At 47.5% G+C, this 25846-nt stretch overlaps 1 protein-coding gene across 1 annotated transcript in view; it reads left to right on the top strand.

The window, feature by feature from the left end:
- Positions 1-25578, top strand: part of WNT9A (Wnt family member 9A) — a 66492-nt gene extending 40914 nt beyond the window's left edge. Inside the window, exons 2-4 of the mRNA XM_032765417.2 lie at positions 2109-2368; positions 9928-10190; positions 22208-25578. Coding sequence (XP_032621308.1) covers positions 2109-2368; positions 9928-10190; positions 22208-22681 — 997 coding nt within the window. The 3' untranslated portion in view covers positions 22682-25578. The remainder of the gene's footprint in view (positions 1-2108; positions 2369-9927; positions 10191-22207) is intronic.
- The last annotated feature ends 268 nt before the right edge of the window (positions 25579-25846 follow it).

Here is a 25846-nt window from a genome sequence, read left to right as displayed (position 1 = left end):
TGTCTAGGTCCCCTGTATCCTGTCCTACCCTCTAGCATACCTCCATTCCTCCCTTAGTGTCATCTGCAAATTGCTGAGGGTGCAGTCCACACGTCTCCAGTCATTAATGAAGATATTGAACAAACCGGCCCAGGACCGACCCTTGAGGACCAACTTGAAACCAGGCCAACTAGACATGGAGCTATTGAGCACTACCTATGAGCCACAATCTAACAGCTTCATCACCTAGCCAGCATCCAGCCATCTTTAACTTGCTGACAAGAATACTGTGGGAGACCGTATCAAAAGTTTTTGCTAAAGTCAAGGAATAACACGTCCACTGCTTTCCACTCATCCACAGACCCAGTTATCTCAGCATAGAAGGCAATTAGGTTAGTCAGGCATGACTTGCCCTTGGAGAATCCATGCTAACTGTTCCTGATCACCTTTCTCTCCTAAGTGCTTCAGAATTGATTCCTTGAGGACCTGCACCATGATTTTTCCAGGGACTGAGGTGAAGCTGACTGGCCTGTAGTTCCCCGGATCCTCCTCCTTCCCTTTTTTTAAAGATGGGCACTACATTAGCCTTTTTCCAGTCATCTGGGACCTCCCCCGGTCGCCGTGAGTTTTCAAAGATGATTGCCAATGGCTCTGCAATCACATCCTCCAACTCCTTTAGCACCCCTGGATGCAGCGCATCGGCCCCATGGACTTGTGCTCATCCAGTTTTTCTAAATAGTCCCGAACCACTTCTTTCTCCACAGAGGGCTGGTCACCTTCTCCCCATACTGTGCTGTCCAGTGCAGCAGTCTGGGATCTGACCTTGTTTGTGAAGACAGGCAAAAATCATTGAGTACATTAGCTTTTTCCACATGCTCTGTCACTAGGTTGCCTCCCTCATTCAGTAAAGGGCCCACGCTTTCCTTGAGTTCCAGCTATTGGCTAGGGGTTGATTGCCTGCTTGGTAGGGAGAATCCCTGTGTATAACACAATTCCTCCTAAAATTAAAAATGTAACCTTTTTTTTTAAGGTTCTAGAACCTTATTTTTAATTCTGGAAGTGATCATTTTTTCTTCTTGCCCTGTCTTTGCTGCCCTCTCCCTATTTTTGGCCCTGTTAGAAGTCTGTGCAAGTTCTGAAACCAACAGAGTAAAAACGCCCAGCCCTGCACTCTGTGTGTCTGTGCATGGCTGAAACATTCCAGTATTTTTTCTTTCATTCTGGCTTTAGCAATTCGTCCTTCTTGGCTGGGGGAAATGCATCTTCAGGTCCCTTAAAACCCCATATAGTGATTCCCATTGACTGGCTGCGCTGGCACCTGGCCAGAAAATGGCAGAGCCAGGAGAGCTGGCCTTTGGCTTTTCTACCAGTAAACGGCGCATGCTTCCAGCAGATGTTCCTGCAGCTTCTTTACTCCCTAGGGCTGGTGCCAGCTTGGTCAGCAGCCAGTCACTCGACACCGGGAACGGTATGCTGGCTTCTTTTGTTGCACATTGTATGAGTCAAGGACCTTATGCTTGAAGAGGATGGGACACCTAGACTTCCCCCTCACCCCTCCTTTTAAAGCTCTCAAATCTTTTAACTTAGAGGAACTGGGGGGCGGGGGGCAGAGGGCGGGATAGCTCATGGTTTGAGCATTGGCCTGCTAAAACCAGGGTTGTAAGCCCAGTTCTCAAGGGGCCATTTAGGGATCTGAGGCAAAATCAGTACTTGGTCCTGCTAGTGAAGGCAAGCAGGGGACTGGACTCAATGACCTTTCAAGGTCCCTTCCAGTTCTGAGAGATGTATATCTTCATATATTTTATTGTAACGAACCTGAAAACTAAAGCCTCTTGGCTGCATCACCTGAACCTAGGCCTAAAGGTAGGTGAGTTATGAGAGGAGTTGGTTCATTGCATAGAACTCGATGATTGCAGAGCCATAATGTAGTCCTCGTTTTTTTCATTGGTTTTTTCAGCCCTGACTCTGAGGCCGGGCGTCTCCAGCCAGTGGCTGGCACCGGCTAGAGATGCTAGAATGTAGTTTGTGAGCAAGGTAGCTGTTTTCTGACTAGTCTTTTTTTCTTTTTTCTTTTTCCCCGCCCCCGCCCCCTCCCCATCCCCAACCCTGTGCCCTCGGTCTCTTCACAGGCTGACTGGGAATGAACCTCTGACCATCCTCCCTCTGACTTCGGAAATGGAGGAAGCTGCCGTCAAGGCCCATTACAAAGTGTGCGACCGCCTGAAGCTGGAGAAGAAGCAGCGCAGGATGTGCAGGCGGGATCCAGGGGTGGCCGAGACCCTCGTGGAGGCCATCAGCATGAGTGCCCTGGAGTGCCAGTACCAGTTCCGCTTTGAACGGTGGAACTGCACCCTCGAGGGGCGCTACAGAGCCAGTCTGCTGAAGAGAGGTAAGCAAGGGGGACCAGTGCGGGATTTGCTCGGCCTTCTGGAGCAATAGTTTTCAATCAGGGGTCCATGTACCCATAGAAGACCTCCGCAAGCCCCCTGTGGTACATCAACTCCTCTAGATATGTAGCCTATTGTAAAACTAGGTCAACAAAAAGCATTAGCAAAGTCAGTACAAATCAATTTCATACAGACAATGACTTGTTTGTACTGCTCTATATACCATACTATGAAAAGTAAGTACAATATTTACATTCTAACTGATTATTTTATAATTGTATGGTAAAAATGAGTCAGCAATTTTTCAGTAGTGTACAGGAACACGTCTGTAGTTCTTATGCCTGATTTTGTGAGCACGTCATTTTGAAGTGAGGTGACACTTAGCAGTACACAAGAAAAATCAGACTCCTGAAAGAGGTACAGCAGTCTGGTGACCCACCATATTCTGTCTCAAAACCCATGAGTTTTAACAGAGGGTAGAATTTGCCCCAATCTGCCCCTAGACTTCTCCTTAAGGGAAGAAACACTCTTAATAAACCGTGAAACCTGGAGCGGTGCCTAAAGAGTACTCAACTTTCAGACCAAAATGCTTTGAATCTTCTCCTTAAAATGAAGGTGTAAGAGCAGGATGTGCCCAACTGCTTTATTTTGTGAAAGGGAAACAAAGTGCTAATGAAGGGACAGAGGATATGCAGAGTCTCAGAGTTTGCCAGGTCCCTAGTGCAAAGTAAGATGAAAAAGCTTCATTTCAATGAGTTCTAATTGCCCTGGCCTGGAATGGTTCTAGGTCGAGGACAATATGGATGGTTACTTTACACTGTCTGAGCTGCTCTGTAAAGCAGAAGAGGGGAGTGAATATTGGTGATGAGTCGTGTAACTCACCTAACACTGTGTGAAGGGCGGGAACCAAGTCTGACTGTAATATTCCATACAAGTGAAGCTAGTTGGGAGAGGCAAAAACCCTCTTCCTGTTTCCCTAATGGAAAATAAGATGGTGTTTTGGCAGAGTGCTTAGAGATCCCTGGGTGAAAAGTGGGGCTCTGGAAAGGCAAAAACTAACTTTAGACTCTCAGTATCGCCTTTGAGGTGGCCGAGTAACGCTATACCCATCTTCTCAATTGAGACCCAAGAGACATTAAGGGAAAGTCATCCTGTCAATGAGAGAGCTAGGAATGGAACCCAGGCATCCTGACTCAACACTGGCTCAGTGGCATGCTCGGGGCGGCTCTAGACATTTTGCCGCCCCAAGCACGGAGGGTCCGCTGGTCCCACGGCCTCAGCCAAAGCCGTAGGCCCAGTGGACCCTCTGCAGGCAAGCCTCTGAAGGCACCCTGCCTGCCACCCTAGCAGCAACTGGCAGAGTGCACCCCCACCCCCCATGGCTTGCTGCCCCAAGCATGTGCTTGGAGCGCTGGTGCCTGGAGCTGCCCCTGGGCATGCTGTGACATTTTGAGTACACTTGCTTGCAAAATGACATCCTCCATGCAGCATGGCCTTGCACATACAGGGCATGTGAGGTCACTCTGTGCAGAGGATGTCGTCGTGTTCAGGGACTAAATGGAATCGTTCTGCAGGTCTGGCCAACTGTGGGGCATACGACGTGCCATGCATACACAAACGGCACAGCATTGCCTCTGTTCTAACTATGAGACACTCCTTTTTCTCTGTACCATCTTCATGTAATCAGCTGAAGCATTGGGTCTAAACTGATGGTCTGTCCTTGCCTGTGTGGAATGAGGAAAGTCCTATGAAACCCTAGACGCTAAACCTGAGCTATAAGATCTTTAAAAACATCTCCACTTGCCAGAACTACCCCTGGTTAATGGAGCTTACAGAACACAAGCTCTTTCTTATACTGACACCTGGAGGCCACAGCCTGTTCCTTCTAGCTGAGGGCTGGCTTATTGGACAGCCATGAATACATTAAAGGTGCTTCAATTTTACCTGCCTAAAAATATGGCTTGGCATAACAAATGACAACCCTGCAGGTTCCAGTAGCCTGCCTGCTGCCTTGTTCCATGTTTTATTTCTTTGGAGTTCTCTGCCCTCCACAGAGGCTATAAATCCTGCAGATGTTGTGCCTGTAGCATAACATGCTGCTCTTTGAATCTTTCACTTCTCCACAAGGGGAGTTCTTGGTTCCTCTCCATGTTGCAAGAGCCATTACCCTGGGGCAAAGGGGAAGGTGTGTTATCCAGTGATCTGCAGTTACTCAAATGTGCAAGCATGGGGATTTTTTTTGCGTGTGTGCACTTTGTTGGAACTACTTCACCTTTGAAGGAGGAGAGAAACTTGCCTGTCTTCTCTGTATCTTGCATTCAGTCACCAAAAATGCCTGATCACTGAGTTGTAACTTCCAAATAAGTGCTCCTTTTTTAACAATAAAAAAAAATCCCTTTAACTGTGTATTTGTTATCCTCTTTGGATGCCCTTTTTGGAGACTTGCAAGTGATCTGGAAATGGCTGAAACTGGATCGCCGTGTGGATGGCCGGCTCTCCAGACACTTGAGGTTAGAATGCCTGCATTGATTTAGAGTCTATCTTGTTACAAAATATCTTGGTGCAATCAAATAGTGCACTGCCGAGATGGCTCTAATTCTGGCCAGAGCCAAATGTCACATGAACTAGCTGAGCTGCCGGAGAGTGAGATGATACGCAGGCTGGTGGGCATTGGGAATCTGAGTCTCGAAGGATGGAGGAGGGAGAAGTGGAGAATGAGCTGTTATACCTGATGACTGGTTGTGAAATCAACCTAAGAGGAGCAAGCTTACGCTGAAGTTTTGCCACTAAGCACTGTCATGGCAGCATGCCAGACAAACTATCTCTTCTCACAAATTTCATTTTCAGGCAGCATTTTGATACACCTCATGCAGTGCACAGAGCCCGGGCTATTTTATCTGGGGCCTGTTGCGCTCGCTGTGTATCCAGGGTAGCATTGTATTGACAAGGCCAAGAACCCAGATGCAAAAATGCCTGCCTTTCTAGCACGTCTGTTGCTGGCTGTTTCACATTGATGGCTGATGGTGTTTCCTTCAGGAACTCTAGCCACAGAATGTATTTTTATCTCCTGTTCCAATAAGGGCTTCACGCCTTATTGCAGGGTCTGAATGAATGCTTCCCTGATAGCTAACTGGGAGGGGAAGAGACTGTGCGTGTGTTTTATGTAAATAGTTTGCTCCTGCTCTGTTTACATATTATCATTGACAGCTGTCATAGGATCAACTTTGGCTGGTGTTGGGTACAAATGACCTTAGTACTGAATGCAGGGGTGCTGAAATATGGTTATCGATATTATAATTATTGTAGGAATACAGGAAAGCGGGACTGCTTAACCTGTCCCAAATGAGGGGGTGCACCCTCAGTTCAAAGAACCTCATTAAGCAGGGGTTCGACTCTCAGAGCCCAGGGAAAGTAAAAGGGGTGAAGACAGGCATTCTGGTGTTCTGGTCAGGAAACTGCACAACCCCACCTAGGGGTTCTCTCTAGACTGGTTTAATGTATTTTTTCCCCTTAAAAGAATACAGCTAAATAGGCTTCTTTTAAATTAGGAGTTTTGTTTTTAATTGTTGAATCAGAACTGAAGTCACTTGAAATGGGGCAATGTTTCTGCCCAGCCTGCAAAAGATTTGAAAATCACCCGAGAGACTGATGTGCAGAGATCATAGCAGAATGGCAGAAGGTGAATGAGCAACTGGCTGGTGGAGGGGCATGACAAAAGTGACCAGTGAGCGGCCCGACCAGCAGAGCAAGTCAGATGTCTCTTTACCCTCCATGCCTGGGGGCGGGGCAGGAGGTGAACTCTGCAGATGCATTTCTGAATTCTGGGTCTGCACTGGCCAAGGACAGCAACTGTGAGGTGGGGTGCAGAGAAGAGTCAAGCATGTGGAAGGGACTTCTGGGTTGATGGAGTTAAGAACCTGAGAAGAAAAGGACACTGCCCAACTTACTTGGTGGGGTGGGTCTCTGACTCATGGCTTGTGTTTATGAACCCTGTTTGTGGTGGTTCCCCAAATTAATGCTGAGTTACTTCCCTCCTTGTACTAAGTTTCTTTTCTACACTCAATCTGTGTTTGTGAGTGGGGCATTATTGCCTCTCAGAGGCATCCAGGGGTGGTGTGTAATTTTCCCAGGTTACTGGGTGGGAGCTCAAGTCATTTCTGTGTTGTATCAATGGAAAGGAGCCCCTAGTTACTGAATCCAGCCCCGGTTGCTGCTGGCATCACTTGGCAGAAGGGTTACAATACTGTTGCAAATTCTCACTACTTTAGAGTGTAACACCTACAAACCTCTGGATCGAACCTGGGACCTCTGGAGCTAAACGCGTGAGTCTCTACTGCATGAGCATAAAAGCCACATGGTCCTTAGCGAAGGCTGTTGCAAACTCATTAATCTCTAAGTGGTCTCAATGTCACTAGGTGGGACAGAGCACCACACCCAGGCGATGTGTGGGTTACAATAGCACTCATTGCAGAGAGACCACAATGTCTTACTCCAAAAGCCCTCACCTCACCTCTATTTGTATATCTAAAGAAAACCACTTCTAGCTATATAGAGCCTCTGACATGCACCTGAGCAGTCTGGAATCCCTCTGGTGGAGCACACTGCTTCACCCTACAAACCTAATAATCTCTCTGCCAAATCCAGATTATCTTCTGACCTGGTCCCATCTGAATGTGAGCAGGACAAAGCTGCCACAAACCTATAATGGAGTGTTGAATGCTCCCACTGATTTATTTTTTACATTTGTCAGTGGCCGTTCTGTAATACGCGATCTTTCCTGTGTGAAGAGCACCCCTGGCATGATTTGAGCGAGTCTGTGACTTGAATACAGGTTAGCCTGCTTGACATGGGGGGAAAATCATGGGGTTGTGTGATGATTGTGGCATGAGTGACAGCCACCAACCTTTTGAACGTTGGTATTGTAACACATCTAGAGTCTAGCCTGCCTGGTACAAGTGAATTTTCCAGTGTGTGGAACTAGGGGTTTCAGTAGGTGCCATGCCCCTCCCCCATTCATATGGGGTGGGGATGGCCCTGTGTCAAGATGTCTAGCTCTGTGTGGGCTGCAATAAATGGGGGCGGGGGTGATGAGGTTCACCCACCACAAGAGCATCTCTTAGCATGAAAGCTGCTGTGTCATGCCTAGCCATGTGGTGCCTCCTGCTGATGGCCACTCTACTGTGCTGCTCTCTTCCCATAATTCAGGGCTCTCTTCACAGCCCAGCCCTCTGGCTAGGTCATACATGGTACCAGTGACGAGCTGCCAAAATATTAACAACCGGTTCCCTCCTCACCCCACGAGGGGGTCATGCCCCCGCCAGGACTCCTGCCCCATTCATCCCCTGCCTGCCCCCTGCTGCCCCATCCAACCCCTCCTCTCATTCCTGATGCCCCCATCCAACCACCCCTCCTCTCATTCCTGATGGCCCCCCTGGGACCCTGCCCCCATTCAGTCCCCCTGTTCCCTGCCCTCTGACTGCCCCGACACTAATCTGCTTCCCTGCCTTCTATCCAACACCTGCTCCCTGCCCCCTTACCGTGCTGCCTGGGGGCCGGGCCTGAGCTGCTCAGCCAGGGCTGGGCTGGGCCGCTCAGCCGGGATTGGAGCCGCTCAGGCAGAGCCGGGGCGTTTGGCCAGCCAGTGCCAGAGCTGCGCCACCCAGCTGGGGCTGGAGCAGGGCCCGGGGGCCCAGGGCGTTTGGCTGGCCGGGGCCTGGGATTGGGGTTGGGGGCCAGGTCGGAGCCGTGTAGTGCCTCGAGTCGTCTTCGTGCCCCAGCCCCAGCTCCAGCTCACCTGCGGGAAGCTACTGCTTCCTTCTCATCCCTACTCGGCTTCTCGTGCGACTAGCTGATTCACGGGAAGCCGGGGAGGGGGATGAGGACGAGGAGAAGCCAGGGGAGCGTTTGGGGGAGGAGGCAGAGTGAGGTGAGCTGGGGCTGGGGGAAGGGCAGGGAGCTGCTGGAGCTTTTGGGACAACTGGTTCAAAAAGGGCTTTTAAATTTAACAACCGGTTCCTGCAAACCGGTGAGAACTAGCTTCAGCTCACCACTGCCTGGTCCCCACTTCCAGAATATCAGTTTCTCAGGACCAACCATATGGAGGGCACCTCCAACAGTCCTGTGTAACTTTCCAGTGGCTGGTAGGGGAATCACAGGCCCACTCTACACTGGGTTCCAGCCCAGGGACCCTATAACCAGCAGCCAACCCCTACAGTCTCCTTCCTTACTGCTGTTTCCCTGGGCTTCTTCCTACTCTGCCTTCTCAGGCGTTCTTTCCTCACAATTCCTCTGGGGTTGACCCTCCTTCCAGGGCTCATTCTTCTTTCCCCCCACCCCCCGAGTTTCCTCCTTCCCGACTGGTCTCCCTGGAGCCTTCTCCTGCTACTACAGCTTCAGGGAACTAGTAGCTTTGTCTTGATAGCAGGGGACCTAGGAACCATTTCTGTCTTCATCAGCTTGTGTAATTTCAAGCCAGGTCACTTAATCTGTGCCTCAGTTTAACTGTAAAATGGATAGTCTCTACATTGTGTGGGTGGGTGGGTGGGTGGGCGGGGGGAGGCGTGCATGCATACAAGACTTACGAGAGACTTCTTTTCAAATGTGGCAGTGCTTTTGGTAATGGGCTGGCTACTGTGTAGGTCACTGTCCTCCCTGCTCAACTGTGTCTTGGATATTTATAACAAAGAATAACCCACGAAAACTCATGCTCCAGTACTACCTTAGTCTAGAAGGTGCCACAGGACTCTTTGTCACTTTTCACATATACCTAGTTCATTGTTTTCTTGAGCTCATGTGCTTCTGGAGCAGAAAGTCTTGTTCCTATTCCCGACTGTAACCATTTAACTGCAAGTGGTTCTGCTGTGCAACACAGTCATGACCATGAAGCTCTTGCTGACCTCAAATTTGTTGTATGTAGATTACTTGATGATGATGATGATGATGGCTTTGACTTGTTCCTCTGCTGGTTTGGAGGCTGGGGATCTTCACAGATGCTCCCCCACAAATTCTTTCCCTCCTCCTTCCTCTGACTCAGTCATAGGGCTGGTCTAAACTTAGAAATTTCTAACTATTATGCTGGTATGAGCAGTTTTTTGTTTGTTTTTTAACTGACGTACTTATGCCAATATAAGCCCTACTGTAGATAGCTTATACCGTATAAAAGTCTTTGTCAGCATAGCTTGTTTCTTAGGGAACTGGAGTGAGCTATACCAGCAGAAGGCCCCCCCACCCTTTTTTTTTTATGCCCCTATTAAACTGCATCTGCACTAGGAGGGTTTGCTGGAATGGCTACCCCAGCAAAAGTTCTCACGTGTAGACAAAGCCCTAGCTCCACACAGGATGAGAGCTGCAGGTTGAGTTCTGATCTGTCCTGTCTCCTCATTTCTCTGCCATGGAAAGAGATTGTTCTCTGTTCTATGCTCCAGTATTTCTCCCCATGTTGTATAAATGGAGTAATGCTTTTGGCATGACTTAATCCCTTCAGTCCAGTCCCTTGGAGATGCTTTGTGGCAGGACTGCTTTGCTGGACACAGTTAACACCATCCTCTCTCTTCCTTCCTAGGTTTTAAGGAGACAGCCTTCCTTTATGCCATTTCCTCGGCCGGGCTCACCCACGCCATGGCCAAGGCCTGCAGTGCTGGGCGCATGGAGCGCTGCACCTGCGACGAGGCCCCCGATCTAGAAAACCGAGAGGCCTGGCAGTGGGGAGGCTGTGGTGACAACCTCAAGTACAGCAACAAGTTTGTCAAGGAGTTCCTAGGGAAGAAATCCAACAAGGACCTGCGAGCCAGGGTGGACTTTCACAATAACCTTGTGGGCATGAAGGTGAGAGAGTGCTCCTTCCAGCTGCCCGATCTGGGTCATGTGGAAATCAACTCTTAGGGGAATGAAGGGATGGTCTGGGTTAATTCACTTTGCCTTTCACCTCCCTAGAGCTGGGTCTAAATTGGAATCAGAGGAGGTCTCCCTTTCCCATCTTCTGGACTTGATAACATCTGGCTATCTCTTGATGTTAATAGCATGGCCACTGCCAGGGTGCATGAGCGCCTCCCCTCAGGGGGAACAGAATTGCACGGTGTTGTTGTCAAGACTAAGATGATCCCTGCAGAGCTCTTGTGAGAAGCTTCCCACCTTCTACAACAAGGCAGATTTTAGCTTAGCTATTAGGCTAAACTCTCTATAAAACTCTGGAATAGGCTTCCAAGGGAGGGTTGGAATCCCCATTAATGGAGGGTTTTTAAGATCAGTTTGGACAAACCTGTCGGGGATTGTCTAGGTTTACTTGGTCCTGCCCCACAGAAGGGGCTGGACCAGATGGCCCCTTGAGGTCCCTTCCAGCCCTACGTCTCTATAATTAAGCATGTAGCTTAACGTGGCCAGGATAGTTTGCCCCACCATCATTCAGGGATAACTAAAGATGTAGACAAGAGGCTGTTGTGTTTGACCTGGTTTTGTTCACTCTGGTTGGCGAAGCAATGCTACCCCTGTTCTGGCCACAATAAGAGCCAAATTGTGCTTAAAACCTGGTGGCTGAACCCACTGGTGTGGTGGCTGTAGATATTCTTTCAGGTAGAATAAGGAGCGTTCTCTGTAACCTGTGGTGTGGTGTTTTTTTTTTTTTGTTGTTTTTGTTTTTTTTCCGTGCGTCCAGTTTGTCACTTGTATGCAGAGCTGAACATTAATTCCCAGGGATAACAAGGAGTGCTAGGTGTGCATATTGAGGGAAGTATGGGAACCTTCTGCTTTGGCAACCTCTCTATTGACATTCCCCTCTGAAAGTAGCAGGATGAAGGGTTAATCAATCCAGTTCAAGGTCACATTTCTTGGCAACCTCCTTTTTGTCTCTTCCTAAAGAAACTGGAAGTGGCTTTTTGTGCTCCAGATTCTCCAACCACGGACTAGCACTGAAAGCTAAATCGATAGCTGTGAGGGGAGGGTGGCTTGAAAAGCAGTTGGCATCTTGACTTTTAACTAAACCAATTTAACTAAATGGGGGAATCCTCCTGTGTTTCAAAATAGGGAACTCTTCATCTGAATTAGTGCAAACCAACCTGAGACACTGCAATAAAGCTTCCTTTTAATATCTAAGGTACATGTAGGATCTGTTACTGCAGTATCTGAGCATCTCCCAGTCTTTAATGTAGTTATCCCCTCACAACACTTGTATGAGGTGTTATGCCCATTTTACAGATTGGAAAGCCAGTGACTTGCCCAGGGTCACATAGGAAGTCTATGGCTGAGCAGGAATTCAACTTCGGTCTCCAAGTCCTAGGCTAGGGCCCTAAACACTGGGCCACAACTGTTCACACTAGGGGTTACCCTGGCTTAAAGGCATCAGTTTAGTTAAACCAGTGTAGACCAAATGCATCAGTGCAGTGCACCATAGAGCCTGCTTTGGGTTGGCTTGAGGTGGGCAAGAAGACTCCTTCCCCCAATAGCTTGCCTTAGATAGACCTACCCAGACACTCTTCCCCCCGCCCCCAGTATGGACCAGCACTGGAACAATCTGTTAAAGGTGAAGCACAATTTTTGGTGGTCTTTCTCCACTTCTCAGCAGCATGGATTGCCCCCTCTCACCCCGCACGTTACTCCCCAGTCCTGGCAGAATGTATGAGTGCCCCAAGATACAGCAGAAGGGAACTGGGCTGGCAACAAACTCTAGCCTCCTTCCAGTCAACAGAGCAACTTCTCCATGGACAGAAGCTATCAAATGTGCCATGTAGCTCTAGCTGGTGGTATTCTGTCACTCCATTTAAAAAAACAAAAATCCTAGTTTGTCTCTTGGTAGAAGTTCTGACTTCACTTTTTGACACCCTCGATGAGTCGACTAACTTCCCGCAAATGCTGAACTCATCACTGAGCTGGTTATGCCCGTTCGGCCTTGCAAAGTGCTTCCCATATGACCTCAATTGCTAGTGAAAAGGCAAGCTTGTCTGGCGTGAGGATGAGGTAATTAGACTTCAGACCTCTCCAGCATCCTCTTTTATTGTGAAGCATGAGCTCTGAATAGCCTACTTATTAAAAAAGCAATTTCCCTTCCTCTGCCAAATCTACTCGAGCTCACTCAGCTATTCTCCCCACCCACCACCCCCTGCCAAAAGAAGTCAACTCAATAAAGCTCTATGGCTGGCAGCGAAGTGGAAGCCGCTCAGTTCTATTACAAAGCGAGGCTGGACGCTCTTCCACCACTCTCTTCACCCCCTCTTTTGCAACCCATTAATGAAAAGTCAATGTTAGAGCACTCAATTAGTTCCACTGGGCTTGAGTAAGTGATGTTTTAATTAAATTTTGTCCATGTTTCTCAGCAAAGTATCATTAAACATGACTTTGCAACTCTCTCTCTGGAGCATTGCTAAATTCCTGTAATCCCACAAAGGCCTGACCTTTTTCCTGAGGCATGTTTGGTCAAGCATGCCTTACCAGTCTAAGGGGCACTATTAGAGGGGATGCAGCTAGCCGAGGAGGACCATTGTTCCCAGCCCTCTCTCCCTGCCTCCCAAGGAGCTGAGGAGTGCAGGACTGTGGGTGATGGTCAGTTGCCTCTGCTCTGAATGTGGTGCATTCAAAGGCCTGTTCCACCAGGGAGGATGAGAGTGTAGAGAGCAAAGGAGGCAGAAGAAAAAACAGCAAAGCAGTGAATTCTCCCTGACCAGTCTCTTTAGACAATAAATCTATAAGAACTTGTTCCCCCTCATGCAGTAATTTTAAGTTTTTTTTTTTCCTCAATTTATTTTGGAGTAACCTGAAAGGCCCGTTCAGGGATTTTGACCTAGTGAGATTATATAAGACTACTAAAGGCTTGTTTCCCAAGCCAGCCACTGTAAGGCTATAAAATGGATCCAGCTTATTTCAGGTCTTTGCATCACTTCCCCCCACACCAGCTCATGTTTGTAAGGGCAGGAATGAGTGGGAGAATCCTACCAGAGCAGTGGCTCACAAACTGTGGGGCATATCCCCTAGGAGGCATGGAAGGAACATGAAGGGGGGTGGGGTGGGCAGCAAGAGATCAGGACAGGAGCATCACCCAGCCACAGTTCTGCTCCTGGCCTCAGCCCCTGGCCACGGTTCGGTTCCTGACCCCAGACCAGCCCATTTGTGGTCCCAGCCTTGGCCCAGTTACCCGTGTCCATGCAGGCCCACCCCAAAGAGCTGTGGCCCTGTTCCTGGCGGGTACACAATCAGTGTAAGGGTGGGGGTGCATGACCATGAAAAGTTTGGGGGACTGCTGTACTAGAAGAAGCAGCTTTAGCAGCAGGTCACCATTTCCACTTGAGGCCCACAGGGTTCATCAGACCCCAGCTGGTAACAACTAAGGATAGCTGTGCTTTGGCTTTCAGTATGAAGGGTCTGTTTGGGCCCCATTGTAACTGCCAAAAAAGAGGAATTGGGTCAGTATCAGAAGGGAGCTCTAGGACTGAATGGTTGGGCTGGTCAGCTTTCCTGCCCCTGGAGGTGCCCTCTCCATATCAGGCATGCAGTGGAAGTCTAGCCTGTCCTTCTATGGGGTACTGTCCCTGGCCCCAATCACTGAGCATCTATCTGATCAGACTGCATTTTGAGGGGGCGAAGTGCTAATGTCCCCATCTGTAAGATAACTGAGGCGGAGAGACTAAGTGACATATCCAAGGTCACATAGGACGTCTGATAGAGCAGGGACTTGAACCAGGGCTCCTACAACCCAGATCGCTGCATAATCCTTCCTGTTTCTACCTGTCTCTATTCCTTGCAGACAAGGAGATTTCATCTCCAGAGCTGTCAGGCAGGGCTTCTAATGGTAAACACACACAAGGATATGTAATGATCCCTCCTTTCAACAAGTCAAGGCATAAGACACGAGCATATTGCATATCCAATTCTTTAGGGGTACATATGGCTGGAAATTGTACCTGCATTCTTCCATCCACAACAAATCGCTCATGCAAAATACTGGCATCTGGAGGGTTAATTACCTGACCTATACCTACAAATCAAACTGCTAGCAAGGCAACTGCAGGCAGAAAGATACAAGCACACATTTTCTTTTTCCAAGTTCAGATTTGCGTTGCAAAAAACATTCTGAAAAGGAAGGCCTGTAAATGAACTTGCCACTGGAATTCTTTCCAAGTTATCCCATCAGGAAAAGTACTTAGCTCTTACATAGCGCTTTTCCTCTTCAGAAGTGCTTACAAAAGTTAACCAAACCAGGAAGAATCTTGAAGCTAAACTTTCCCTGCAAAACACAGCTTTAAAGCTGGATTACGTTCTTATAAGTCTCAAATTGAATGTGTTTGGATTTTTTTTTAAAAAAAAAGGGAGGGGGGAACGTATGCAGTTATTTCTAGAACGACCATCTAAGGGGAGGTTCTGTACTGTTAGCATATACCACTTGGATTTTCCTTTTCCTGCTCTGAACACAAGTCTGAATCTGCACCTGGAAAAAAGTGAGGAGCAGGTTATTGATCTGAGTTAAGGGAGCTGCAGGGTGGGTTCGAAGAATATAACTGTCTATGAATTCCCATGACTGTGTCTAGCTCCTGAGTTTAGACAATTCCAGGAACTGGCTTAAAACCATTGAATGGTTGATTGCCCAGTGGGGAGTGAATGGGGATCTGCGCTCACTGTTTTGGCTAAAACTGAGAGTGTTTGTAGAGTGTCCCAAACTGATTTATTTAATTTTTTAGACTGGGCGTTAGCTGGCTACCAAGCACAGGCTACAGTTGCTGCTGTTGTGGGGAAGGATTATGCTGCTGCACTGCATAGTGATGCTCTGCTGTGATCCCTCTCCCCGAGTATGTTGGAAGTGGGGTCCTCCAGTGCTAGCTAATCAGTTTGGCTTTGCTCTGTTCACAGAGCAACAGAGATGCTCTAAATTCTTGAAGTGTTGTACCCTAATCAGCTTCCCGTGCGTCCTTAAAGGGGATTAAGTGAGATGCCGAGTTGATACAGGCAAGTGACCTGCAACCATACGCTGCAGAGGAAGGCAAAAGTCCCAGGGCCGCTCCAGTCTGAGCTGGGAGAAAATTTCTCCCTGATCCCACATAAGGTGATCAATTAGACCCTGAGCATGTGGGCAAGAACCAGCCAGCCGAGATCTGGAGAGAGAGAGCGAGAATGCTTTGCCACCTCTGCCCTGCCTAGTGTCCTATCTCCAACTGTGACTATCTCTGATTTAGAGGAAGGAGATAAAGCTCTATTAAACTTCTTTTTGTCTCTTCTCCCCTGAACCCCACCAAACAAGTAAATCCAGTGGTGTTGAAGGCAGCATGGTCAAATGGGTCAAGCAAAGGCCTGGGCATAGAGCGGCTGGGCTTCTGTTCCTGGTTTTGCTCTGACCTGCTGTGTGAACTTGCATCACCGTAGTGTCACAGCTGAAATATTTCTGATGTAAAAGGACCCCAGTGATAGATGCAAGATCAGAGTAAGTCTGTGTGCGGGATGGGGGCAAAGTGGGTGACTCAGGGCTTCCGCTCGACTAGCTAGTATATATGAAGCATTCTCCAGCACCACACAGACCTGTCCACCAGCAGATTCTCTCTCCTGGCCACCTCTCGTGGTGTGGTGAGACCTCTAAACAATGGTTTTCCATAGAAGGCTTCCATGAGCAGCTGAATTGTGACTGATGGCAGTGAAGGAGGGTGGCTGCGGGAGGAAGCTCACTAGGATTTTCACTGTAGCCACCTTGTAAGATTCTTGAGTCTTCACAAGCCCCAGAAGAGGAGTTTTTATGGGGAGCTCAGTATGTGTCCCTGTTTATGCCCCGGCAGTGTAAATGCACCGTTCTGGAACAGAGGAACTGGTGTGCTCGTTAAAAGCAGGGGAGTGGAAACTTGATGCTCACTTCTACCCTGTGCCAGGGCTGAGTAGTTCTGGCTGTGGGTAACCGTGGAGCTGGCAGGGAGATCAGGACAGTGTTGCCAGGTTTGTCTGGTGGTTTTAAGACTTATGGCTCATAAACGGCCATGTTCCTTCTCCAACAGCCCCCACCCCCATCAAACAAAAAACCTCACCCAGACATAATAAATCTCCTCCCACCTTTGGGCACTGCAGTGAAGGCTTGCAGCCTGTGAGCAGTACTATGCACTTGTCTGTCCTCTAGGGGGCACCCTGGAGTCTTGCATTTCCTCAAGTGCCGCTGGCAGATGAGCCAAGGTGGTCAAATTTGCAGTATCAGACAGGATGGACAGAGTGTCATAACAAGCATTTTTGAAATGGCTCTAAATACAGCTGGCATGGCCACCTTTTTATACAAGATCCTAGGCACCAGCCGAGTCAACAGTGAGGTGCTGCCGGAGGTAATCGTTTCATACACTGGGTAGCTTGCCGGAGCACTAGGGAGTGGGTTGTAGGAGCGAGGAGGAGAACCAGCAGCCTCAGGAGTTTGATCCAGGAGCACGAAGTGACTGCAGTGTGGACCTTATGAAGTCTCTCTTGTTGGCTTTGCCCGGCACTCTGGTGGTCTGGGCATGAAGTCAGGCATAAGAACTTGTTTCAGTTTTCACTGGTGGAGTGGGGTGCGGGGGAGAACCAGTTTGTGACTGCAGAAGAGTAAGCATAGGGTCTCTTAGTGTTTTGAAATGTGTTCTGTGTGCTCTTGTCTAACATTGTGGGATTTCTTGCAGAGTTGGCTAGACAGTTTGGCACATAGCATGTAACAGCTTCTAACCAAGCTGGCCCAGCTGAGCACTGTAAGCAGTAACACATCACTCTCTGTAACCTGTCGCTTGTTTGAATGCTACTGTGTATTATTGGATTGCATTTGAGAAGATCTTGGCTGTCACAGGAATGAAGTGTGACCGTTGGCTGGGGTTTACTTAAGGCCGTATGATGCAGAGCATCTTTCTAAAAATGACTGTAATATCAGGATTGGGCCAGGCCCCAGCTCCCAAGTCCATGACCTATTGCAAATTTGCATGTGGTGCTTGGGATTCATGCTGCCAAGTAACTAAGAACCTGTTGGTCGGGGAAATGGATTTGAGCCAGTCATCTGCTGTTGTGGGACCGGAACGTAGGCTGACACCATAATGGGTGGGAGGGGGATGTGAAGGTGGATTTCAAGATACTGAATAAAGCCAGATGGCCCAAAGGAAGAGTGCTTTGCAGTGGTACCTTCACGGGAGGGAGCTTATAAAACAGACTGTTTTGCTTTGCTATTTTAAGGGATGGTTATAGCTTGTCCGTTTAGGGTAAACAGTCTCTCTAGTGGAAAATGTGGTGTTGGCGTTATTGCCCTCTGGGGTGTGGGGGCAGAACTAGAACTATAAAAATATAATATTACAAACTATGAAAAGTACAGGCTGCCCACGACTGTCCAATTAAGGTGCCCACTTGGCTTTCCCAGCAGCCACAAAGAAGTTGCAGGGCTCAGCCCCTCTGTGGAGAAGGATGGGTGGAGGAGCAGGTTAGTGAGCCCTTTCTAAGGTGAATGGGCTCCAGTAACAGGAAGTCTCTCTGGGACAGTTTAGTAAATAATGCCTTCATATTGGCCCAAATCCTCCGCTTGTATAAATCAGTCAGTGGAGCGATGGCACTTTGTTCCAGCTGAGAACTTGGCCCTTATTCTTCTCTCCTTGCGTTCACCTAGCACCAGCTGCCTCCTGGCTTCCTCCGTTAAACCAGGCCACTCATGCAGCAGCACCTGCATCTTGCCATCTTCCCCCCCCCCAACTCCATCTCCAATGAAAACACATTCCTTCCATTGCCCAACCCCTACTCCTACTGAGCTCTGAATTATTTTGACATGCAGGAAGTAAGAACAACCCATGTACAAATTAAAGCTGTAACAGGAAGAACACCCTAGTTTAACAGGCGTGCATACACCTTGGAAATAGATCCAAACTGTCTTTGTCTTTCTGCTCCCTCCCAGCCCTGCTTAGAAATCATATTCTGCATCCGATGTCTCCGTTCTCTGACCTCTGCCGTTCTGCAGCAACAGAACGTGATGGTGGAAGATTGGGACACTAGAGTAAAGAAAAAAACCAAAAAACTTTCCTCCAGGCCAAATGCTACTGTTGCATCCCTACGGAAGTCAGTAGGCTTAAACAAGGGAAGAATCTGACACGAAACCCCCTATACAAAGGTGTCCATTTTGGTTTCAATTTGCAGGGCGTCTAGAATCATAGAATCTCAGGGTTGGAAGGGACCTCAGGAGGTCATCTAGTCCAACTCCCTGCTCAAAGCAGGACCAATTCCCAACTAAATCTAACCCTCCTTCTCCTTCCCACCCCCAACTTTAAGTTTGAAGGACTCAGGTGGAACTGTCCCTCCTTTGTGGGGATTGAAATCATGCAATTGTGGCCTCTTTCAAAAGCAGTTGGTTTCCCCTTCTCCCCAAGGGTTGTGACCCACTGGGTAGAGCAGTGGACTCCAACTGAGGAGACCTGGGTTGTTCCTGGCTCTGCCAATGGCCCGCTGAGCGACTTGGATAAGTAATCTCATGTCTCTGCCCCAGTTTCCCCATCTCTACAATGGGGATAATTATGGTGATGATCCTGACCTTTTGGTCACAAGATTGTATAGGCTCACTCTAACCCACTATGTGGGACGAGGCGCCAAGATTTGCCCAACTAGCATGCCCTGGAGGGGAGTGGGAGATGAAAGGGAGGACAAAAGAGGCAAGGCAAGTCACTGGTGCACTGAAGTCTTCAGCAGACCTGCATGGCAGGCTCATGGCTCTGCCACTCAGTCATAGACCCTTTGCAAACTAGTGACCTTTGATTGTTGGCCTCACTTGCCATCATGCTCTGGGTCAGATCCTACCCCTGGAAGGGCCAGAAGAGCTTAAACTGTGGTTCTACTGTGGAGTGGAGGCCAAACACCATATAGGCCAGTGTTTGTCTAATGCGGCCACCAGTGGCTTTTCTTCTGGCCACAGCTGAGGCTGTGATTGGGAGGGCAAAGTAGTTTCCTCTTTCTCCTCCTCCCCTCTCCCCCCCGCTTTTCTGCCTTAGTGTTGATTGCTGGGTCTGCCAGGAGGGATTGCCCCTGCTCCCCTGGAGTCACCTGAGGCACAGTGCTGGTGGAGCAGGCAGCTAGTGAGTCCCCTACTTTCCTAGGGGCAGTGGGGTTCAGGCTTTGGGCTTCCGCTCAGGAGCGGCAGGACAGCGGGCTCTGGCTTTGGGCTCTGGCTGCAGGGCTTTGGGCTCTGGCCTCAGGGCTTCGGGCTCCAGCTCTCGCTAACTCCCCCACCCCATCTCCCCTGGCCCTCCCCCAGGGCTTAATTTGTCCCCAGACTTGCCAGGGCTGAATAAGTCTGCTTTGAGAAGTGATATTTGTATGTTTGCTAATATCACTTCTCAAAGCAGACTTACTGGCGAGCAGTAAATTAAAATACAATGATTTTGATGTGCATACTTGTTTGTTTTTTCCCTAAAGCTAATTAAATCTTTTTAGGAGAAAAAGAGGGAGTGACCACCAGGCAGAGTTGGTGGCTGCACTATGAGGCCACCAAAAAATTTGTCCTGAGAACCTCTGGTATACGCCCTGTGTATCCTGCATCCCACTGAGATCTGAAGTGGGCCTCTCTGTGCTATGGGATAGGAATGGAGGTTCTCATCACAATGGCTCTTTCCACATGACCGCAATGTGCATAGTGAACAAGTAGCTGTCTCCATTAATATGTCTCTTATATGAAGCCACTGGCTTCTGGATTAAAGGCAAGGCCTTTGTTCTTACCCTACTCGACTCCCTCATAGTTCCTGCTATTTGGGATCACTCAAACTGAGGCTTGGACCCATAGGCCTCTTACACAACTGGATTTTGAGAACACCATTGAGGTCTGTGGAGTACCATATGTTGTATAATTGGGAGGGACTCTGACCCTGCACAGGTAACGACATAGAGCCTGGTGACACATGCAGAATTGCTTCTAAAGGTTCTAGGTTTTTAACAACATGGTCCTTGCCTGTAGCATTGGCTATGGGAATTATTAGCCCCATGTGCTGACTAGAGCTGGGTGAAATCTTTTTTGCACTGAAAATTGCTGATTTAGGTTGACCAAAACATTTTGCCAATTGGTGTCTCTTTTGGAAAATCCCTTCGGGAAAGGGGGCAGGTTCAGAAAACTTGAAATGGTTCATTTTAGTCCTTTCCACAATCCAGCCCAGTGGTTAACAGTTTCGAATTCTGACTACAGAGTGGGGATTCAAATTGGGTCTTGCATCCCAGGTGAATGCCTTAACCACTGGGATCTTGGGTATGAGGATGGGGGCCATCCCCTGTGAATCTAGCCCTTTGCTTCCTTCCCCCCAGTTTTTGGTTTCTGCTTGACTTGAAGCAAACTTTAACTGCCAGTGAACCAAAAAATCAGTTATTCACCCAGCTCTGTGGCTGACAGTGAGATCATTGTGTTCACATAGACGAATGTATTCCATCCTTTCCCACCTGAACCTCTCCTTTTCGAGAGGCAAGAACAAAGGGGCGTCCTGCAGTTTCATAGCAAATTACGGCATGGTTCATTAAGCCTGCACTTGGTCTGTAAGCAGTGATACTTTGTGAGAACATATGCACTCATGACCTCTTGCTGTAAGTTTTGGCAGCTCTTTGGATGAGCTGTCGACCTCTAAAATAGGATCATGAACTGAAAGGAACCCTCTGACGTTAGTTGTATGCAAAGGTGTTCTTTGACGCATTCACCTGACAGGTGTCTGTATACTATTGGCGTCTGCTCACTGAAGTCTGAACTGCTCAGCTGTGTTTCCATAGGTGCTGCCTGCTAATGCGGGTTCTGTGCACTCAAGTGATGAGGACCCTATGCTTCTGGAGTAGGAAGGTTGTGGCAGAGGCAGAATTCCAGTCGTGAAGTTTTGAGTGGCCTCAGCATGGAGCGTAATGAGAGGGCTACAGATTTTACATCTCATGCTTCAAAACACAGTAACTCATTCTCCGTATGCTCCTCCTGAGAACAGGACATTGCACTAGGTCTTAAATCCCTCCAGAACCTCGTGCCTACCAGTAGGACAGTGTGTAGTATGGTCTGAAACCTAGTGAGCTGCTTCTCTGGTGTTCCCAGATGCTGCCTATTTGGGCTGTCTGTCTCAAAATGGGCATTGTCGCACTAAATTTACTGTAAGTGACACATCTGAAATTGGCACTATAGGCTCAAACTCTTTTGAAGTGTAGCCCTCAACTCCTGTAGGTGCTCCCCCTCTATTCATGATTGCTTATCTGCCTGTGATTAGATGGTAGAGAGTGTTTTTAGCTGTCTCTAATGCAATGTAGTTACTGGAATTGGAGGAAAGCCTGCACAATGTGACCATTGAGTGATGTGCAAACCACTGGTGGTCCGTGGACCACCACTGTAGAAAAACTGAACTCCGACCCAACAGAGGGCTACTAAGGTACGAATCTAAGACTTGTAACAAAGGATTACATTTAACCCACCCAAATGAAGAGTCTTAAATACTTTTTTTGCTTAGCCATTGGTAGCTTCTGGTAACTTACCCCAGAAGGGCGAATGGTAACAATAAGCAAGGTGAACATTATATTAACCGTCAACACAGGAATGATTCCACTGCAATATACAACTCCTGATTCATCCCAGCTTCAAAAATCTACTTGTGCAAATATAATGGGTAACAATAAACTCCAGGTTAGTACCACAGGAACGCTAACCACTTCAGATATTCATTGCAACTCCCCTGGGGAGGCCAGGGAAACTGAGATACAGAAGTTAAATGACTTGGCTAAAATCAGTGAGAGAGAGCCAGGAAAAGAACTGTACACACCCCACGTTCCTGCTCCAGCCAGGAGATCAGTTTCTGCATTGCCTTGATTTCCTGATCTCACAGGGTAGACTGTTTGCTCTGTGGTTAAATTTCTCTTACTCCCATAAGTGCCTCTCTTAGGCTTTGTTCTTCTAATTGCAGGTCATCAAAGCTGGTGTGGAGACTACTTGTAAGTGCCATGGTGTGTCCGGATCCTGCACTGTCCGAACCTGTTGGCGGCAGCTCTCTCCGTTCCATGAGATCGGCAAGCAGCTGAAGCAGAAATATGAGACGTCACTCAAAGTGGGCAGCACCACGAATGAAGCCACAGGGGAAGGGGACATCTCGCCACCCAAGAAATCCGCCCCTGGCCACAGCGATCAAATCCCAAGGACTACAGATCTTGTCTACATTGACGATTCCCCTAGTTTCTGCCTGATGAGCAGGTATTCGCCTGGGACTTCAGGAAGGAAATGTTACAAGGACAAGAACTGCGAGAGCATTTGCTGCGGCCGAGGTCACAACACACAGAGCAGGGTGGTCACACGGCCGTGCCAGTGCCAGGTTCGCTGGTGCTGCTACGTAGAGTGCAAGCAGTGTACTCAAAGAGAAGAAGTTTATACCTGCAAAGACTAATGCATGCTCTGTCTAATGGAGATCCTTGGTGGTGGGAGATTATGATCTGAGAACTACACATGGAGACAAACAGGGTTTGACTGACATTCTAGGATCTGAAAGCTATGTTGAGACATAAGCACTTTGTAGGGTACAGGTGACCCAGCTGTGTTGCTTTTTTTGTTTTGTTTTTTTTCTGTAGACTGAATTTTAACCATGAGGTCCAATCGTGTGGAAATAAGTGCCTGTCACATTGGGGTTAGGTACCAGTAGACCCTCACCAAAGCCATCCATGAACCCATCAGCTTGATAGATCACTCACTTCTCATGAGGTTTTGATTATTTCACCAATCCTGACTGTCCAGACAGCCAAGCAAATGAATGAGAGAAACTGACTTAGGATCTTTTTGCCTTGAAACTTTGTGGCTCCCTAAAGATAGGGGGTGGGTTAAGCATAGAGCACCAATTGTTCCTCTAGTGGAATTTCTGCAGATCTAGCCTAAAAAGCTCTGACAAAGGGCTACCCTCAAAAATTAGTGTGGTTTTTTTTTTTTTTTGTTTGTTTGTATTTTTTTGGATCCATGGACATTGCTTCAGCAATGTTGGGGGTCCCTCCAGCTTGCCATGCTGCAGACAACAAAGATTAGGAAGAGTTCAAAGACACCCCTGCCCCCCTTCAGCCTGATTGGACACTCATCTTCACATGTTCGTCAGATGCAGGTTTTTTTTAGCGTGATCACTGTCTTAAATAAAACCACTAGAAGACCTTTCACTTTTTGTTTTGTATAGGGTTAATTTCTTTCATCTCTTGTTGATTAGAATCACCCTGTGGCAGCTGCTTCAAAAACCCAAACGAGGGCTCTTTAGCCTTATCTAGGCTGAATTCAAATGTGTATCTTTTTTTTTTTGATATGGCATATGACTGTACCATGAGTTGGCATATGACCATATCAATTCCGTTGCCTCTTGGAAGGCGAGGCTGACTTGATGCTCATGTTGAATAGCAGCTGTTCTGGACTGGATCGGACCTTTTTAGAGGAAAAGATTTTATTTTACTAGTCAGCATTCCATTTATTCTAGAACATGGCATAAGCTAAATGTAGACCCTATGACCTTAAGCTTTTTTTAACCACTAGATTGAGAACCATATTTTTAAAGGTAACAAACCATGGGATTCCAAATGCCTAGTCAACATATGGTTCTACCCAAGGGTGGACAGAGAAAGAAAAGCCAAATGCAATGGCAGAGAGCTCCAATGCTGTGAACTAATGACAACCGCCATTTTTTTTTTTAAAGAGGATATTTACAATGTAGTACTTGATGTGGCAATGTTCTTTGGTCATATAACACTGCTGAGATCAGACGCGGCTGGCAAATGCCTTAACAAAGCTTTAAGGAAACACTGGAGAGTGGAGGGCTTTTTGGGGCGGGGGGAGGGGAGGTAGCAGTCTTTGTCCAGCACTAGTAGTGATTGTCACTAGTTTGTAACTCATATCTGGCTTTCAAGGGAAGAAGGCTGACTGGCAAAAAAAATTTCTTGTTTTTCAAGGAAAAGTAGATGGTTGGTTGCATAACGAGCCATATGACCTTCCAAGAGGGACTATCATTGGAGCATCTTCTCAAATAGTAGCCACTAATATTTAAGCTGTTCATGTGCATCTACTGGGAGAGGATCTCTTTTCCTAATCAATAGATAACTGCAGTCCAGCCTGGCCTGTTGGCATACTTTCTTCTGGGTGGGTGAGTGGTGGGGTGGGGAAGAGTGTGGGAGGGAAAGTTTTTTTTGTTTTGTTTTTTTCCCTTTTTTTAAAAAAAATAGCTTTACAATCCTGCAAAGCAAAACATAGTAGTGCTTTTTTTTTGTACACTTCTGGAGATTGGGTGCACTGGGGAGGGTGGTGTGGAGGGGGGGAGACAGTTCTGGGGCACCACCTGTCATTTCTGGTGACTCTGCATAGCAAATGCACATCGACGCATTGAATGCAAGGTATAAGGAGGATTCTGCAGCTTCTGCCAGATGCACCAGTTCGAAAGTCGCACACAAGCAGTTTACCTGGTGGTTTTTTTAAATAGACTGAACAGAAACATATTCAGTGTGGATATATATGCATAACTATATATAAATATTGAATGAACATTTATTTATTGTAAAGCCTTTCAGAAGGACCTTGTGGTTTCAATGTGGTATTATGTCCAATCTCTCTCTCTCTCTCTCAGATTCAAACTCATTGCAGTAATTTTTTCATATTACTTTTTTTCCAAAGGGGCTTAAACCCACATCCAAACATACCCTAAACTTGAGAAATTTTAGATCTGAGCTGCTGGGTCCAGACCCCTATCTACAATCTTAAAAAGCGGGACAGTTACATGCTGGATTTCATTTATTTTTTGTAACTGAGGCCTGATTTTTTCCCCTCCTTTTTAACCTGTGTATCCATCATCTGCATTGACCTGTCGGGGGTAACACCATGCTTTCATCAATGCCAGAGGACAATGAGGCCCTATATGTATGGAGAGGGTGTGGAATTGACACCGTGTTTGGGGGTTGTGTTTGGGGGTAGCTTGCACATGGCGTAGATTTCCAAGCAATGTGTTTGACAATGGGGGGAGAGAGAGGCTGGGGCAATAAGGCAAACTAAACGATCACCGAGAGGTAAAAGGCAAAGAGTGAATGAACTACTGAGTGAAAGAGCTCTTCTGTGTATTATAATTCACGCACTGAAGCCTGGATGCTTTCTGTAAGTATTTAAAAACAAATTGTATTTATGTTAATTTGGATATATTACTTTCCTGTTATATATTGTAAATAGTAAGGTTTATTCTCCTGTGGTTAAGCAAAACTATAAATAACTAAAATAGTAGCGAGGCACATGCATTAAATGTATAGGCAGTGTATAAAATATACTAACACCCTGAAATCAGGAGAACTTGCCTTTTTGACCTAAGGAGGTATAACATACACACTTGTGGTGGTTTTTTTTAAAATTCCAGGGTTTTCCAATGTTTGCCTTATTTTTGGAAAACAAATGGATTCGGGGGTGTGGGGGCGGCGGGGGATTAGGTCTCTCCCTTATGGGAAGATCCTATAGAACTTAATTAGGATGGATGCAGTAGTGTCTTTACAGAAATTCCTCTGAACTCTAAAGATAATTAATAGTTCCTGACCCTTCTCTGTAGGTTTTTTTT

The sequence above is a fragment of the Chelonoidis abingdonii genome, chromosome 2, assembly GCF_003597395.2.
Source record: "Chelonoidis abingdonii isolate Lonesome George chromosome 2, CheloAbing_2.0, whole genome shotgun sequence".
NCBI lineage: Eukaryota > Metazoa > Chordata > Testudines > Testudinidae > Chelonoidis > Chelonoidis abingdonii.
The sequence above is the reverse complement of the archived record's forward strand: the minus strand, read 5'-3'. Positions and strand labels throughout refer to the sequence as shown.